General features: G+C 54.1%; 5 protein-coding genes and 1 non-coding gene across 6 annotated transcripts; 3 read left to right on the top strand and 3 right to left on the bottom strand.

The window, feature by feature from the left end:
• Positions 1-302: 302 nt before the first annotated feature.
• Positions 303-1,673, bottom strand: RSM24 (mitochondrial 37S ribosomal protein mS35; the record flags this gene model as incomplete). Its single annotated transcript, XM_053194857.1, has 3 exons — positions 303-605; positions 715-1,001; positions 1,121-1,673. 3 exons carry the CDS (start codon positions 1,671-1,673, stop codon positions 303-305), a joined length of 1,143 nt encoding a protein of 380 aa, XP_053047737.1.
• Positions 1,674-2,664: 991 nt separating this feature from the next.
• On the bottom strand, positions 2,665-8,404 carry N0V96_004840 (uncharacterized protein; the record flags this gene model as incomplete). The annotated part of the gene is made up of 6 exons (XM_065757242.1): positions 2,665-4,408; positions 4,464-5,221; positions 5,298-7,748; positions 7,808-7,870; positions 7,926-8,193; positions 8,259-8,404. The coding sequence occupies 6 exons, from the start codon at positions 8,402-8,404 to the stop codon at positions 2,665-2,667; spliced, it is 5,430 nt and encodes a 1,809-aa protein (XP_065614011.1).
• A 789-nt stretch (positions 8,405-9,193) lies between these two features.
• On the top strand, positions 9,194-10,273 carry N0V96_004839 (uncharacterized protein; the record flags this gene model as incomplete). The annotated part of the gene is made up of 1 exon (XM_065757241.1): positions 9,194-10,273. One exon carries the CDS (start codon positions 9,194-9,196, stop codon positions 10,271-10,273), a length of 1,080 nt encoding a protein of 359 aa, XP_065614010.1.
• A 452-nt stretch (positions 10,274-10,725) lies between these two features.
• ALG13 (N-acetylglucosaminyldiphosphodolichol N-acetylglucosaminyltransferase catalytic subunit alg13) lies at positions 10,726-11,566 on the top strand (the record flags this gene model as incomplete). The annotated part of the gene is made up of 2 exons (XM_053194861.2): positions 10,726-11,047; positions 11,157-11,566. The coding sequence occupies 2 exons, from the start codon at positions 10,726-10,728 to the stop codon at positions 11,564-11,566; spliced, it is 732 nt and encodes a 243-aa protein (XP_053047741.2).
• A 275-nt stretch (positions 11,567-11,841) lies between these two features.
• AIP1 (WD40 repeat-like protein) lies at positions 11,842-13,785 on the bottom strand (the record flags this gene model as incomplete). The annotated part of the gene is made up of 3 exons (XM_053194862.1): positions 11,842-13,379; positions 13,444-13,621; positions 13,681-13,785. 3 exons carry the CDS (start codon positions 13,783-13,785, stop codon positions 11,842-11,844), a joined length of 1,821 nt encoding a protein of 606 aa, XP_053047742.1.
• Positions 13,786-14,502: 717 nt separating this feature from the next.
• N0V96_004836 lies at positions 14,503-14,577 on the top strand. Its single transcript has one exon. It is a non-coding gene; the product is annotated as a tRNA-Lys (tRNA).
• Positions 14,578-15,678: the final 1,101 nt, after the last annotated feature.

Genomic DNA, 15,678 nt, shown 5'->3' with positions numbered 1-15,678 from the left:
CGCTACCGATGAGAAAGCTCTGACTTGTCAAATCAGAAAACATTGATACAGGCACCCTAACGCAAGCCACCGTTGTTTTTGAATTTCTATGATTCCAATCTGGCACGGATGTATACATGGAGATGTTACAAGGGCAGGCTACAGTCCCATAAACGGGACCACGCCGCCTAGTCATACACAAGATTTCTGGTTTCCCCCCCGACCAAGTCCGAAAAGACAGACCTTGGGCAGGAGAGACACCGATTCTGCGGCAATCAAGCCGAGCAGTGGTAGTGGGTGATTGTGCAAGTACAATCTACCCTTTACCGACGGCCGAGACCCTTATGCTTATTACCGCCCCGGCCCCGGACAGCCACCATCTCAGCCACCTTGCCCTCCGTCTCGGGCGACGGCGCCGCGAGGAACTGCTCAATCTTCTCAGTGCCATCGATGACCTGTCCCTCCTCCAGCTTGCCCGCGTCGATCTCGAGCGCCCGTAGGCGGAAATCGTCGAGCTCCTTGCGGCGCTCCTCGTTCATGCGCCACTCTTTGGGGAACTTGGGCTTGTTCTTGAAGACATGGTGCCGCGTGTCGAGGGGGATGTCCTTGAAGTCATCCTTGGGATCCTGTTGTAGTGTTTTCCATTGTCAGTCCTTGGTTCTCGTAACAAAACTTGACTTGACAAGCGTGTATTGGGGACATGTATGGATGTGTAATGTGAACAGAAATGCTGACCTTGGCGCTGGCAATCAGGTCGTCCACCAAGTTGGAGAGGTACCGCTTATTCTGCGCCTGATGCTCGTATTTCTCCGAGCTCATCTTAACCACGTCCGTCTCGGGGTTGTACCGCGGCCCGACAAGCTTGCGGAGCTTGTCCGCCTGCACGTCGGTGAGCCCCAGGTCGGCCGGCGAGAATTGCACAACCACCTTCTTCTCCGCCGGGTGGTGCTCGCCCATGTACGACGTGTACCGGAAGCGCAGCACTTCGTCCTCCTTGGGCGGCTCGAAAGGCTTGGCGAGCTCTGTTTGGATCCATAGTCAGCACATCGTTCGTTACGTCCAAGAAGGAGAGAGGGAGTAAGGGGGGTGGGGGGTTCGGAGAGCTGAAGGGAGAGACAGCAAAAAGAGGATTGCAACGTACTGGACAGCAGCGGCATCTCCCACGCCATGATGCGGTGGTAATGTCTGTACTCGCGAATCTCATCCAACTTCCCGTGCGCCATGGGCGTGATGTCGTCCTCCTCAAACTCCTCCAACGTGGGATCTATCGGCGCCGTTGGGTCATCTTCATCGTACCAAAACGAGTTCCTTTGAACCTGCTGCTTCGGCGTCTTCGTTGGCTGCAACGGCGGGAGCGGCCCCTGCTTCGCCATCCGCGCCTTCAAGGACTCGGCCACCGACATCGACTGGAACTCGGAGTCTTGCTTCTGGAGCCTCTCGAGCTTCTTCACCTCCTCGGGCTTGAGGCGCGCCACCAACTCCTCGACGGTCTCGCGCTTGCGGTCGTATGGGTCTTCGTAGTATTCTTCGCGCTCTTTCCGTGCCTGTTGCGTGGTGCTGGCGGTAAAGGCTCGTCTCTGGGTCGTCGTCGCCGTCGCCGTCGTTGTCGTGCGGCCTGCGGCGATGCGCGGCGTCGATGGCATCCGACGACTGCTGCGGACGCAGAGTCGGAATGCTTGCCCTGTTGCTGACATGTTGGGCGTGGTTCCGTTTACATTGGCCAAAGGACAATGCTGCTTTTCCTGAAATTGATCGCGCACTGCTAAGATGGCCAGTTGGGAATTGTCCCCGGAAATTTTTGGATCAAGCTCCAGCCACATCCACCCCAGCGAGCCACACATGTGGGTCACTATGCGGTTGCCAACGCCACAACCAGTGTAATTCATGACAATCATCAGTGGAAGGGAAAGCGTCAGGGTGTTCGAGTGGGCAATGCCACCTCTCCCTGAACTTGAATCACTTTGCTGAATGAAATTCTGACTCTGAATTTATCATTGACTATTTGCTGCAAGTTCTCGTTGAGATTTTCCAATCTCTTAAGTGTACTTCATAGTGCATCCCACGACGACCTGCCGATCAACTTATAGAGTGAGATGATTCGAGGATGCGTCGCAAGAACATTCGATAATATCAGCATCTGGTTTCCCAGATACAATGCATGCTCAACAACGTTATTGCGTGTTCGACTTTACTATTATCATCGGTGACTAGTTCTAAACGATCAAATAGTCTCTTCTATGTTAGCACTTCTCGATTTTGCAGCTAGGTCAACTACAACGCTCTGAATCTTCTTCCACACTCGAGTTCACGAAGAATATTTCGAGGATCATATCAAAACTTTCATTATGGTATCGTTAACTCCTTGCCTATGTCAAACAACGTCACTCCGTCACATTATCCCCTCAACTGCGTCATGCCACTCAAAATCCTGACGGTCTCCGGTTCATGATCCCAGTGCTGAACTGCTTCGCCTTATCCAATGTGTTTTTCATCCCCAAGAAAGAGGAGCGATGTGATTTCATATCAGGCCTGCTACGGAAAACGTTAGCATCTGCTATCATAGATGACGGTCTTAAGAATTGAGAGAAAACTCACCTTCCATCCTGACCAACCCATTCCTGCTGCTGTTGCTGCTGCTGAGGCGGAGATCCACTTATCGAACCAAAATACGACTGCTGCTGTTGACTACTCGCGAGGGGGCGGACTATTCTGCCACGCGCCCGGCGGTTGGAACGGCAAATCCGGGAACGGCTGTGTCTTCTGTGGCGGCGTCGTCCCCGGGCTGTGCGTCGGTCTGTCGAACGACGACGGGTCGTACGGGGCGTGGTAATCCACCGACATCCGGCCAAGATTGGCCGCAGATGCGGCCGCGGGGGGCTGCGAAGAAGAAGCGAGGTGTGTCTGGCTGGCGGCGTATCCCGCTCCTCCCTGGTACGCAGGCGCTCCCGGGTACGAAGTCGAGTTCTGGTACGAGGGGCGCATGTCCATACTCGCCCTGCGGAGCGCAGCTGACGGTGCTGGAGGCGAGAATTGGCTGTTCGACAAGTTTGACGGCGCGGGCGAGGCGTTCTGGGTGTACGATGCGCCGAACGTCGTCGTGTTGGGCGCCGGCTTCCGTCGGATCGGGGCCTGGCCGGGCGAGAGGAGCGGTTCGCTGGCGGGCAGGCTCTCAGCTTGCGTGGCCCACTGCAGCGTCGGCTGCTTGACAAAGGCGGGCTTCGCGTATGAGTCCATGCGGGTGAGCTGGTCGAACTCGTAGTGTCCCAACTGCTCCTCCAGCTGCACCTGCTGGGAGTATCTCCGCTGGGAGGGCAGTTCCGCAATCGTCGTTGGCGGCATCTCCACGGGCTGCTCTCGCTCCGGCACCTTTTCTGGGCGAGGCGGTGGTGAGGTGAAGTTTTGAAGCAACGATACCTGAGTGACGAGGGCGGCCTCGAGCTCCTCGGATAGCTCTCTCACGGGCCGGTAAGCACTTTCCTCGGACGCTGTGTCGTCGACTCTCTTGGCGCTGTTGGGGAACGACTCCGTTCGAGGGGTATCTTCGTCGCTGCCCTTGTCATTGTCTTCGTCGAAGACGTCGCCTCTGTCCTCGGAGCTCGTTGGCTGCTTGTCATCTTGACTCTGTGCCGACTTTGCATCCTCATCGTCGTCGTAGTTGAGACCCTGGTGTGCAATAGCAGCGCTACGGATCACTTCAGTCACGGCCGTGTTACCATTCTTCATAGCCTTGCTCAAAGCCGCCATGAGTTCTGAGACGCGTTCCACGAGCACTGCTGTGCAGTCCTCATCGTCACCATATTGTATGGCTGATTGAAGGGCGTTCTCGTTATCCTCGTTGACGTGGAATATGTCGGCGCCATTATCCAAGAGAAACCTCACGCTGTCCGCGTCTCCCTCCCGAGCCGCAACGATCAGGGGTGTGTCGGCCTCCTGGTCAGCTAGGTTGACGTCGGCGCCCGCATCCACAAGAACGCGCAGTGACTCGACCGGAAGGTTGATGACGGCGTTGATCAGGACTGTAGAATTATCCCAGCCTCCAAAGACGTTGACTTCGGCCTTGGCTTTGACAAGAAGCTCGAGAATCGCCTGTTCCCCTTTCATGGCAGCGGCGATGATCGGGCAGGTATCTTCTCCAGTGCCAAGGTCGGGGTTGGCGCCACGCTCAAGCAGGAGTGTGACAATTTCAACCTTGCCCGACTCGCAGGCTACCTGTAGAGCCGTTCCTTGTGGGAAGTTCTCGTTTGTGGTAAGATCATTGACGTCGGCACCTCGGTTGAGAAGCTCTTTGACCACGTCGTAGTGGCCCTCCCCAGCAGCGGCCTGGATAGCCCATCCGTTGGGTGCGTCGACATCGGCACCTCTGTCCAAGAGCAATTTGACGATATCAAGGGTGCCATCATATGCTGCAGCAGTCAAGGCAGTCCCGTAGCTGAACATTGTTAGTCTAGTCCTTCCACAATGATGTAGAAGATTAGGTAGCTTACTAGTCTCCAGTGGCATTGGGATTGACTTTGAAGTCATCAATCAGCAACCTGACTGTGGACTCTTTCTCGAGATCCGTAGCCTCATACAGACTCTCGTTGAGGGTCTCCGGTCTGATGTTGCCGTTGGTGTATTTCCAGACGGCCTCCAAGACTTTATCTTGATGCTCCGCCGTAGTTGCCGCACTTAGGAAGAGATCGTTGCAGTCGAGGCCTCTGCGCTGCTCCAGAAGTATCATGACAATGTCCCAGTTCTCCTCCTCTGCTGCCACCTTTAGCGCAGTCTGGAAGCACTCTTGGGGGTGAGAGTAAGTCAGTAACTTGTTGAACACGTCCACTCTGCCAGAGACGGCGGCCTTAATGAAGGCCTTGTCGAACTCCTTGGCCGGGAGCTTGTCAGCGTAGGTTTGCGTGAGGTATTCAAACATGGAGAGGTCTGCGTGGAGACCAGCCAACGCCAGAGGCGAGTCGATGTTCTCGTCCTCGACGGCTAGCGAAACCTGTTTCTCGACGAGTAGCTTGACGGCATCTGGACTACCGGAAGAAATGGCGGCGTTCATGACTGGGCCGACATCACTGGCGATGGCGTTGGCATTTGCGCCCCTCTTTATGAGCTTTTCCATGACTTTAACGTGGCCAGCAAATGCAGCCATGTGTAGTGGGGTCTGCTCGCCAATATCGATACCATCATCAATACTGGCACCTCTTTTGAGAAGCTCATCCACGATGTTTGGTCTGCCTATATATGCGGCAAAATGGAGCTGCCACGGATGTTAGTTTCAAGTCAAAGAGTCCGAGCTGGCAATAATTCAAAGTTAGGATAGAATGTAGCCTTACAGGGGTATTGACAAGGCTGTCCCTCTTGTTGATCTCGTGCTGATGGCCGTTCTGGATGAGCGCGGAGACAAGCTGCTTGAATCCGACCGCAGCTGCGACATGCAAAGCAGTCAACTCCTTGGGTTCAAAGCCATCGAGCACTTTCGTCATGGACATGTAGACGACGAGCCACCGGTAACGAATCAAAGACTCGGTCTTCTTCCAAAAGTCATCCTCGCTGAGATCCTCCGCAATCTCCAACGTAGCTCTGCTGGCGTGGTGCAGCCAGTGCTTGACGGGGTAAGGCAGCACCTTCTCGGCCAGTATTCTCGCCTCTTCGGCCTCGTCGTCTTGCTGGTAGCCGTAGGTGGATTCATCGTCGTCCCAGTCCGTGTCGCTATCCGAATCGTCTTGATCAGAATCAGCAGCGGCGCTCTCCTCCCCATCTGCTTCGGATTCTTCACTCTCCTCGTCCTCGTCCTTGGTGGACTGGGTCTCTGCCTCTTCGTTCTCCTTCTGAGCCTCCTCAACAGGCTTCACTTCCTCAGGGAAGTTGAACGCTTCCTTGATGTGCGCCAAGCACCGCAGCGCAATGATGCCCTGCTGCCACTTGCTTTCGTCATTCGACATACCCAGCGTCTTTCTAGACGTCTCCTTTTCCAGAAGATGTTCCTTGACGACCCTGTCCATGAAGCCGATGGTGTTTTCAGACTTGCCGCTCCTCTTCACCGTCAACAGCGGCCTGCACTTTTTCACCAAATCTTGAAGCTCGGCCTTACCCGCTTCTGTGGCAGGGAAACCCGCCAAAACAACAAGCTCATCCTCGGTTGGCTCCTCAAACGTCAAGACGAGCGTTCGCAGCAGCTCCTTGATCTTGTCGGTATCCTTTTTGTTGGATTGAAAAATCTGCGCCCACGCAGCATCCAGAAGAGCCTTGAGCTCCTGAGGCATACCCTCAAGCATGTGTCTGATTTTGAGATCACTTTCTGCTTCAGGGAGCTCCGCAAGCTGCATGCAGGAAAGCTTGATCCATTGACTGTTGGATGCCCTCTTTCCAATCAGACTGCTCGCATAGTATGTGAGCGCCTTATTGTAATTCTTGGTCTCACCAAGCTCTTGCACCTTCTCCTGTGCCGCCTTGCGCAGCTCCCGCTGAACTTGGTCGCAGTACTTGTCATCCTCGAGATCGATGAGTTGGATTCCGTCCACCTTCAACGAGTCTTCCACGTGATGTACTTCTCTGCTTGTGAGAAACCATCTGGTAGGCACTCGCTTGTCGTCCTCTGTCTTGAGTTCTTGCAGCTCGGCATTGAGAAACCGCATCAACTTGACGGTTGACTCGGCATCTTCAGGCAGAACGTGCAAGTTGTTGATGACGAAGTAGACTCTGCGACCAATGAACTCATCTGTGAGAATATCCTGCAGAGTCTGCCACAGGTTCTCCACCGTGAGGTTCGCCGAAGTCTTTGACGAATCTTCGCCCTTCTTCTTCACAAAGTGCTTCGCGTACACAGACAAGGTGGCTTGCTGGCCGATGAGCTGCCGCACCAACGACTTGAGTAAGTCTTCAGCAGTCAAAAAGTCCGAAGACGGGTCGCAGAAGAAGTACGCAACGAGGGCGGGTCCTCGCCCGTGGTTCAACTTTTCGTCGGCTGAGATGATGTTATCGATGTCCTGGAGGGCCGCCATAGTCGCTCGCGTCTTTCCTCTGCCCTCTGGACCGCGGACGTACAGCGCCTGTCCTCTGTGCTTCAGTGTCGCGCTCCCCGCTTCGTGTTCCTCTTTCAACCACTCCAAGTATGCCTCCGCCTTGGGAATCCAGATCGATGGGGGGAATTGAGGCGCAAGCATTTTGCGCTTCTTCGAGACTTGACCGCCGTTCAGCAACTCCATGACATTGTTGACAACCTCTGGCTCGATTCCACGGGTTGAGTTGAGTCTGTTTTTGGCTACAAGATTGGCGCCATGAATGAGTCTCTTAAGCGGCTCTCTGACGAGTTGGTACCGGGGGTCCTTGAAGTCGCTAAACTTTACAAGATCTCGATGATTGGCGGCAAGACCCATCTCCTGGATCCCAGGTAATGTCGCCGACTCTCTGGAGACGAAGTCTTGCAGCTTCTTGGAAACAACCGTCTTTGCGATTTTCGACATGGTCGGGCCTAGCTTTGCTTGGGTAAAGTCCGTTGGGTGATTCTCGTAGAAGCAGAAGAGCTGGACGGCTGGGCTCATTTTGGCAGCTAACCGCAGCAAGTCGCCTCGGAGCTCGTTCAAGCTCTCGTCTCCGGGCTTCATCATATCCACCAACGCCGACGACTTGGTATATCCAAGTTGTTCGCCGATATTGCCCAGCATGGAGGCGACAGCGGCAACTTGAGCACCACCGAACGGCGTTCCAAAGAAGGCGCATCCAGCGATGCACTCAAATAGCCTTGGGAAGATTTCCCTGTATGTTTCTGCTGCAAGCGTGATAGCCTTGACATTCCGTCAGCCTCAAATCACTTCATTAATTGAATTCGTAGCCGGGTTCTTACCTTTGCGATAACCAGGCCTCCCATGCTGTGTCCGATAAAGACGATGGGGCGATCTCTTATTTTCTAAATCTCGGATTAGACCAAGCTCGCGATTCAGACTTCAGCACGATCGACCTACTTCACGATTTGCTTGCAGCCCTTCCAACATTGATTTGGCAATGTCTCTCAAGAAAGTCTTGACTTTGAGATCCCCAACCCATGCTGATTCATACTGGTACAAAAGTATGCGAGCCTTGGGGAAGTCCCTCGCCAGTCCATCCTTTTTGCTGGTAGATTCAGACGAGTTTTTCGTAACGCCCTCATAGATTCCGGTTGCCCAGTTGAAGCCGGCTTCCGACTTCCAACTGTCCTCGGGATGAGCACCTAGTCCAGGCACAAAGACGACGCTATCAATGGTGTTAGACTCTCGAGATACCACCACAACTCGCAACCTAAGCAGATTGGGACATACTCAACATCAATGGTAGAGCCTGTCTCCTTCTGAGGATTGTACAATTCCCTGAAGCCCTGCTGAACCGTCTGATACGTCGTCTTGGGCTTCGGAGCCCCAGGTGCGCCGTGAGGCACCCTTCTCGTTCCCGTGCGGCGGATAGACATGATGTTGGCCACTCGCTGCGAAGAAACATACACAACGAAACGAACCTGACAAAACGACAACGCAACCGCGACTTCCGAGAAACTGGGGATCAACAAGCTTTGAATACGAACCGACCACGGAGCTAGGCACCGGCGTAATAAGCATAGCCTGACAGGGCTGCCACTTTGGGGTCCAAAATGCTAATAAGCCCCCTTCCCTGCAACTGGGCGGCCCGAAACGACCTTAGCGGTGTCAGCCACCCCCATGCATTGTAATCCTGCGATGCCAACGATCGTCCGACTGCGCCAATAGTGTCTTTCAGCTGAACCAAAGCCACCTCTAATTTTGTAGCGCTGTCCCACAAGTAAGCAATTCGTCTCACGCTGCAGTAGCGAGTCCGGGTTCGTCTGTATCTGGAATCTCAACACGGTTTGGTTGCTGCAGGCTGGAAGGCTCTAGGCAATCAAGTCATCTTAAAATGACAGGGGACCGCCACTGTTGGAACCCATGAAATCTCGTTGCCTACTCTTTTTACCAGCCAAATTGGGCTTGTTGGAAAGGTTCTTAATCACGCCGTTGACTATTTTCGGTCGGTCTTTTACCACCGTTGGAGTCGTTCCCATTGCGGGCGCTTCTGCAAGCAAAAAAGGCCTGTCACCAACATCCCGCTTCCCGATAGTGACGGTCTGATAGACTGCGCCTCGGAGGACCGTGATAACACTCGCCAAGATCAGAGAAGAGCGTCGGGACCGGAAGTTATGGGACCAGGCAACGCCGAAGACCAGCATAAAGCAAGATTCGCCGTCCACATGTCAAGCTTCTCGAGTCGCACCATGGACAAGTCGTCTGTGCCCTTTACCGTCCGGGTTCTCGATGACGCCGTCAATCCCACAGGGACAGTGCAGGAGCCAAGAGACTGGAGCGATCTACTACCTGCAACGAGCCGAACCAAGCACGATCACATCACCGTGCCGCAGGCCGACGACATTGAGTTTCTGGAACGAGAGCTGCTCGTCCGACGAATCAATGATGTCCAGGATCTCCTCTGGATCTGCGGCCGTCCAATGCCACCTCGGCCTCTCCATTACCAGACGATATCGCGCGATATCCACATCACAGAGAACCCCGAACTGCATCTCGTCTGGGCGAAGAACCGGATTTTCGTCAAGCCGATACCACGGTGGCTGCTGAGCCCAGACTTCTGGGCCGCCAACTTGGTCGAAGCCTCGGGCAATCAGTCTGATCCACGGAAGCAGCAGCTTGTCTCCTGCGCGCTCGGTTTCCTCTTCACTTACACAGCCCTCATCGCGTACGAGAGCGACTTCCGCATAGCCGTCGAAAGAGGCTTGGTCCCGGATCGGATGAACTGGTACCAATGGAAGGCAATATCGGCCCAGATCGCGCAGAACCATTGTTATGCGTCCGTCAACCCGCGGTATTGGTACGGCGAGCTTCGTCTCAGTCGGCTGAATAAGATTTACCGCATCCGCTTGGGATACCTGCTCCGGGGGTATTCCAAGGTAGTCTCTCACGCCGTGTACGAAGATTTGATCCGGGACAACTTTGCAACGCTGGCGGCGATGCTCGGTTATGTTGTCATCGTCTTGACAGCGATGCAGGTTGGCTTAGCCACGGACAGACTCGTTAGTGACAGTGCGTTTCAGAGTGTGAGTTATGGCTTCACAGTCTTTTCAATTCTTGCGCCACTCATTGCCGGCGTATGTATACTTGGCATCGTAGTGGTCATGTTTGTGAGCAGCTGGGGGGTGACTAAGGTATATGAGAAGAAGAGATTCCAAGAGATGGGTGTCGAGCCATTTTGGAGATCTCAGAAGGCGGACGGTCAGTACATAAAGGTAGATGTGAAGCAGGGAACTGCAGATTTTTAGGGAAAGAAAACAGATGCCCCATAGAGGAATACATAATCGTGATGAAGGAATGTATGAAGTTGAAAATGCCTCGGACGTCGACGATGTGAGCTGGGCTGGTTTTGGTACAGATCAAGGGTTCCCAGCCAGACGGGTAGCCAAGGACGGCCCTAGCTTCCTGGCCAGGGCGTCGATCCCGCCTCTGTAGAGGCCAGCGGCCGCTACAACACCCGATCTGCTAGCCCGTCCCACGACCAATCGGCTGTGCCACAGCGGCCGAACGTCACCCAAGGCAGTGAAAGGTGCCTTTTGGTACCCTTGCCTGTGGAAGTGACTTTCCGTGAGAGCTTCAACACAACCTCAAATCGCCATCCACTCATCCAGACGTCTGTTCAGGAACATCAATTAACCTCGACCACAAAATACCGCGTTTCTCATCGGCGCCTAGCACAACGGTGTGCCGCAAACACATCATGACCGCAAAACCGACCACGCCCCTCGAGCGCCACTGTCTCGTAACAGTAGGCGCAACAGCCTGCTTCACCCAGCTCCTCACTGAGGTACTCTCCGCCGCCTTCCTGGACCATGTCACCTCAAACCGCTACACGCACCTCACACTCCAGTGCGGCAAAGACTATGCAGAATTTTCCCGCCAGATGCTACCTCCGCTTCTAAACCAGTATCCCGGAATTGAAATCACCGCCTTTGACTTTGTCGACGACCTGACCACCGAGATGGTCAAGTGTAGAGCGCAGGCGGGCGTGCGTGAGGCTGGTGTGGTCATTTGTCATGCAGGTAAGCCGGTGTCATCCATCGCGTTGTGAATTGATACTCTTCAGTATATGTATCCGCCTGTATGCATATATGTGTGTGTATATGTGTAAGCTGATTCGAGATATTTCAGGCACGGGAACCATCCTCGACGGAATGCGCGTTAGCGTCCCCCTCATCGTGGTCCCCAACCCAACCCTAAAGGACAACCACCAGGTCGAGCTCGCCGAAGAGATCCAGCGCCAGGGCTACGGGATCTGGGGCCGCCTCGGCGACCTCGCGTTCGCCCTGGAGCAGCTGACCCTGCAGCTCGATAAGACGGAGCAGCAGTACCGGCCCCATCCTGTCGCGACGACGGGCGCGGCTCCGGTGTATGTGGATGTCTGGCAGGTCAGCGGCGCGCTTATGAACCGCTACGCTGATGAACCCATTCCTGCTGCTGCTGCTGCGGCGCCCGAGACGTCTGAAGCGACAGACGGCGGCGACGGCGGTGCTGGAGAGGAGGTCCAGCGGGAGGAGGTGGCGCAGATGACGATGGGCTAGGAGTCTTATCAACACTGGAAGCCTTTCAAATTCCCAGACGAGTCATGGTTGGAAAAGATTGAGGAGAGTACTATGACGAATACTCTATGAAGTTGTAGGAGAGAGGATGGTCGAAGTGAAGTGCATGACATGAAGACTGTAGCAACAAGCTTGCCCCTTAGACAAGAGATACCCAAATTCGAACGGCGTTCATCGTCGAGATAACATCATGTCGCTTTTCATTTATTCATCCATCACCTGTTGTAAACATCTGCAAAACTATCCGCCAAGACCAGCTATTGCAGTCCAGCCACGGTCCAGACCTTGATCGCGGCATCGCCTCCGGCACTCGCAATCTTGCTGCCCCCTTCAACCCACGCAACGCCGTTGACACCATCCTTGTGAGCGTTGAGAGCCTTGACACGGCTTCCAGGCTTGGCCAGACTCCACACGCAAACATTGGTATCCAGAGCCCCAGAGACGGCGTGCGTCGCTGCATCGTTCCAGCTGATGCACGTAACCCTCGCCGTATGCGCAGACCAACGGTCCGTCGCAACCTCCCAGTCGGCAGTCTTGTAGGCGACGATCTTGCCGATTTGGTTGCCTGCGGCAAGGTACTGGCCGTCCTTGGAGAAAGACAGGCAAGAGATAAGAGCCGTCGACTTGTCGACCGACTTTGTCTCCGAGAGCTTGCCGGACCCGTCCGCGGTGAAGATCTTGACAGAGTTGCCAGATCCCACGGCCACCGTCGAACCGTACGCAGCTACAGCGCCGGGTGTGAATCCGAGGCGGTTCTCGGAGAGGAGCTGACCCTTTTGGTAGACATCGACACCCTCGATAGTGGCCACGTACACCTTTCCATCCGTGGCCGCCACGCCCTTGGGCTGGGCAGCAAGCTTGAGGGCCTCGCCCGCAAACGTGTTGGCTGACTCGTCTACTATCCTCAGGTGGTCGTCCCATCCAACACTATACGTCTGGCCCGCCTCAGCGCTGAACTGGGTGACTTGATTTGTGTGCGCTTGTCCGTCAACCACCGAGCCAGTGCCAGTCGCAACATCCCACTGGCAAACCCGCCCGTCGAAGCTACCGCTCCACAGCGTCTGCCCCTTGCCATCAGATGACCCACCCAATGCCGTGATGCTCTTGTTGTGGCCCTGGACGATCTTGCTAGGCTTGTCGCTGCCCTCGTTGAGGTAGATCAAGTCGCCGTTCAGGTTCAAGCTGATGATCAAGCCGTCGGTTCTGCCGTGGGGGAAGACAACGCCAACTTGCTGGTCGCCGATGCTGACGCCGTCTCCAAACTTCCACGTCTGCGTAGCCTTGCCTGACTCCACATCCCAGAGCTTGACAGACTGGTCGGCGCTTGCTGTGACAAACTTGGTGCCATCCTGAGACCATGAAACGGCAAAGATACTGCCAGTATGTTCTCCCTCGCCGATCGACTTCGTAGCCTCGCCCGTCTTTCCGTCATAGAGTTGAATGCGCCTGTCGGCACCAACCGTTACGAGCTGGCTGCCATCGGGTGAGAAGGCCGTTCCAAAGACGAAGCCCTTGTGAGCATTGGCGTTCTTCGAGTTGAACTTGAAAGGCGCGCCGTGCAGGAAGCACAGGGAGCTGTCATCAGAGACGGTCGCTGCCCGCAGCGGACGTTGTTGCCGCACCGCGACAGAGTTGACGACCTTGGAGTGGCCGCTGATCTCTCCGACAGAGTTGCCGCTATCAGCTGTAATGCAGTGGCCGAAGCGCTCCTTGCCGTCACCCACAGCGATGATGCGCTGAGAGTCGCCGTCCCAGCCAATATCGTTGATGCGCCCCGAGATGATGTGGTATTCGCCTAGTAATGTAGTCAGTACCGACCGAAGGAGAGGGAATTGTGGCATGCAGGTATTATGCCGTACCCTTTGTGTTCTCAGCCTCGACGGCGTCCCAGACTCTCACGGATCCAGACACATCTCCACTGGCGACGTAGAAGCCGCTTGGGGAGAACCGGGCGACGCTCGTTGCCGCCGTGTGGCCGGTGTACTGCTTGCAAACGGAAGGGTTATCGATGGATCGGAGGAAGATGGATTTGCCGGCCTGCGACAATGCATTGTTAGCTGTGGCATTGTTCGTCAAGAGATGCAGTTGGGACTAACAGCGTAAGCAATGCGTTCTCCTTTGTTGTCTGTGGAGAGCTGTGTCGGCTGGCCACGCTGGGTAGCGGGCGAAGCAGCCAAGATCTTTTCGATGGTGACAGACATGATGTGTCAACTCCAAAAAACACTGGTATGCAATGCGAATAGAATTCACTAAAGCTCCGAGCAAAGATGATGAAACAATCAAGAGTCTCGGGGAGCGTGAGTTGCGTCGGGGTTCAGCTTTCTAGCCAGGCACCACAATGGCGGTCGACAGTGTCGAGTGGGAACCTGGACCTGGAGCTGGGATGTCGATCCGGGATGGAGGGGCAGTGCTAGTGCTATTGTGTTGCTACTGCGGGGCAGGAATGACGTTCCGCGTCCATCTTACGCCAGCCAACCACTCCCAGTCTGACGCAGCTATTGTCTAGCGATGTTATTGATATTCTAGCATCTACAGACATTGTAATTGCCTAGCCAAAATTGTGATTATCTTGCAATGTATGGAGAGTAAAGCAACAGGCCCCAGCTTGGATTTGGGCTGATGTACATAATTGGCCACCTGAGTGTATCTTATATGATTCATGCACGTCGTGTACAGTACGTTTGTCATTCAGGCATCTATGTCAGAAACCAGTAGGTCGTTTGCACAGCCTGCACGAATACAAACCAAGTCGCTTCACAAGTCAAACGGTTGCTGACCGGTGAGAAAAGAGCCCAGGCTGAAATGGGCCGGGGCTCACTTGGCGTGGGTTGGAAACTGTTGTGGTGCGTTCAGCAACTCCACACAAGTGAGGGGTACATAGTGAGTCAAATCACTCCGAAAGTTCATCAAAAGTCGTCGCTTTCCTAGCTCAATTTGGTCAGAGCGTCCGACTTTTAATCGGAAGGCTGTGGGTTCGAGTCCCACGGATCGCGTCTATCCTTTTTGCAATTCTTTTTTTCCTGTCTTTTGCCAGCTGCTTATACCAAACGTTACGAGTGTTTTTGCGATTGCATTGTCAGAACATGAAAGACTAGTTGGTCGTTCTGAGTTTTTTATTTTTATTTAAATACGTTGCATCACACATTAAAAACCACATCCCAACGATACTGAGAGGTCTTAAGTAAAAGCAATCGCAGAATGACGAACTCTTCACAGGGTTACCTGCCCAGCCAATAACGCCCACGACAATGTTCAATACATTTACTTTACTCACAAAATGACATCGCTACTGTAAATTTGCATCATGAAGCTTACACAGTTCGTGATATCTGTGCTGATGAAGTACTCGCCACGAGTGGTACATTCACATCAGCTACGAAACATCCACATGTCTGGGCTGGACTATTAAGTATAACATCTAAGAAATCCAATAGTTGGCCACCACACCCAACAACGGTGCTCACGTAGCCATCGATAGCATATTAGTAAATCGCACTCCGTCCTCATAAGAGAGGACACCTTATCTAACGGGGTGGCTCTGACCGTACTGCGATGTCCAGACACCTACCATTAAAGCGAAGCCCCCTGCTCCTTCCACGCCTCCCATTCCAGAACCACCAGCCTCATTGTCGTGGCAACAAGCTTGGGATTACGGCGGCTCCTCTTAGCGTTCACTTTACCCTATTCCCGCCCTGGCAGGAGGCTGTAGTAAACGACTTGCGGCACAACGCGAAAGACTCGGCCGTGTGGAAGCGAGGAACACCGATCGAGTAGCTTTTCACTTGAATAAGGCTCACTTGTGCCCTGGAGTCAAAAGGTCATGGACCCGAAGAGACGAGCATGTCGTGGTGGTAAGTGGCACGGTGTCAAGTCAGCTGACGTGGTGGATATTGTCCTACATTTCCTTTATACACTGCATCACTGGAAAAAGCTATCTCTTGAATGCATTTTTTTTCTCGTATTGTCCGAACTAATGATGCCCAACACTAGACGGCATGGATCCCTCTATCACGAAAGTCATACAAAGAGGTTCCCTGCCAGATAACCGACCAATGGTGATGCCAGACCAAACGCCTCCATCTATCGTAGCCACT

This window comes from Colletotrichum fioriniae (genome assembly GCF_027942845.1).
Source record: "Colletotrichum fioriniae strain IMI 355084 chromosome Unknown scaffold_5, whole genome shotgun sequence".
NCBI classification, from domain to species: domain Eukaryota; kingdom Fungi; phylum Ascomycota; class Sordariomycetes; order Glomerellales; family Glomerellaceae; genus Colletotrichum; species Colletotrichum fioriniae.
The sequence above is the reverse complement of the archived record's forward strand: the minus strand, read 5'-3'. Positions and strand labels throughout refer to the sequence as shown.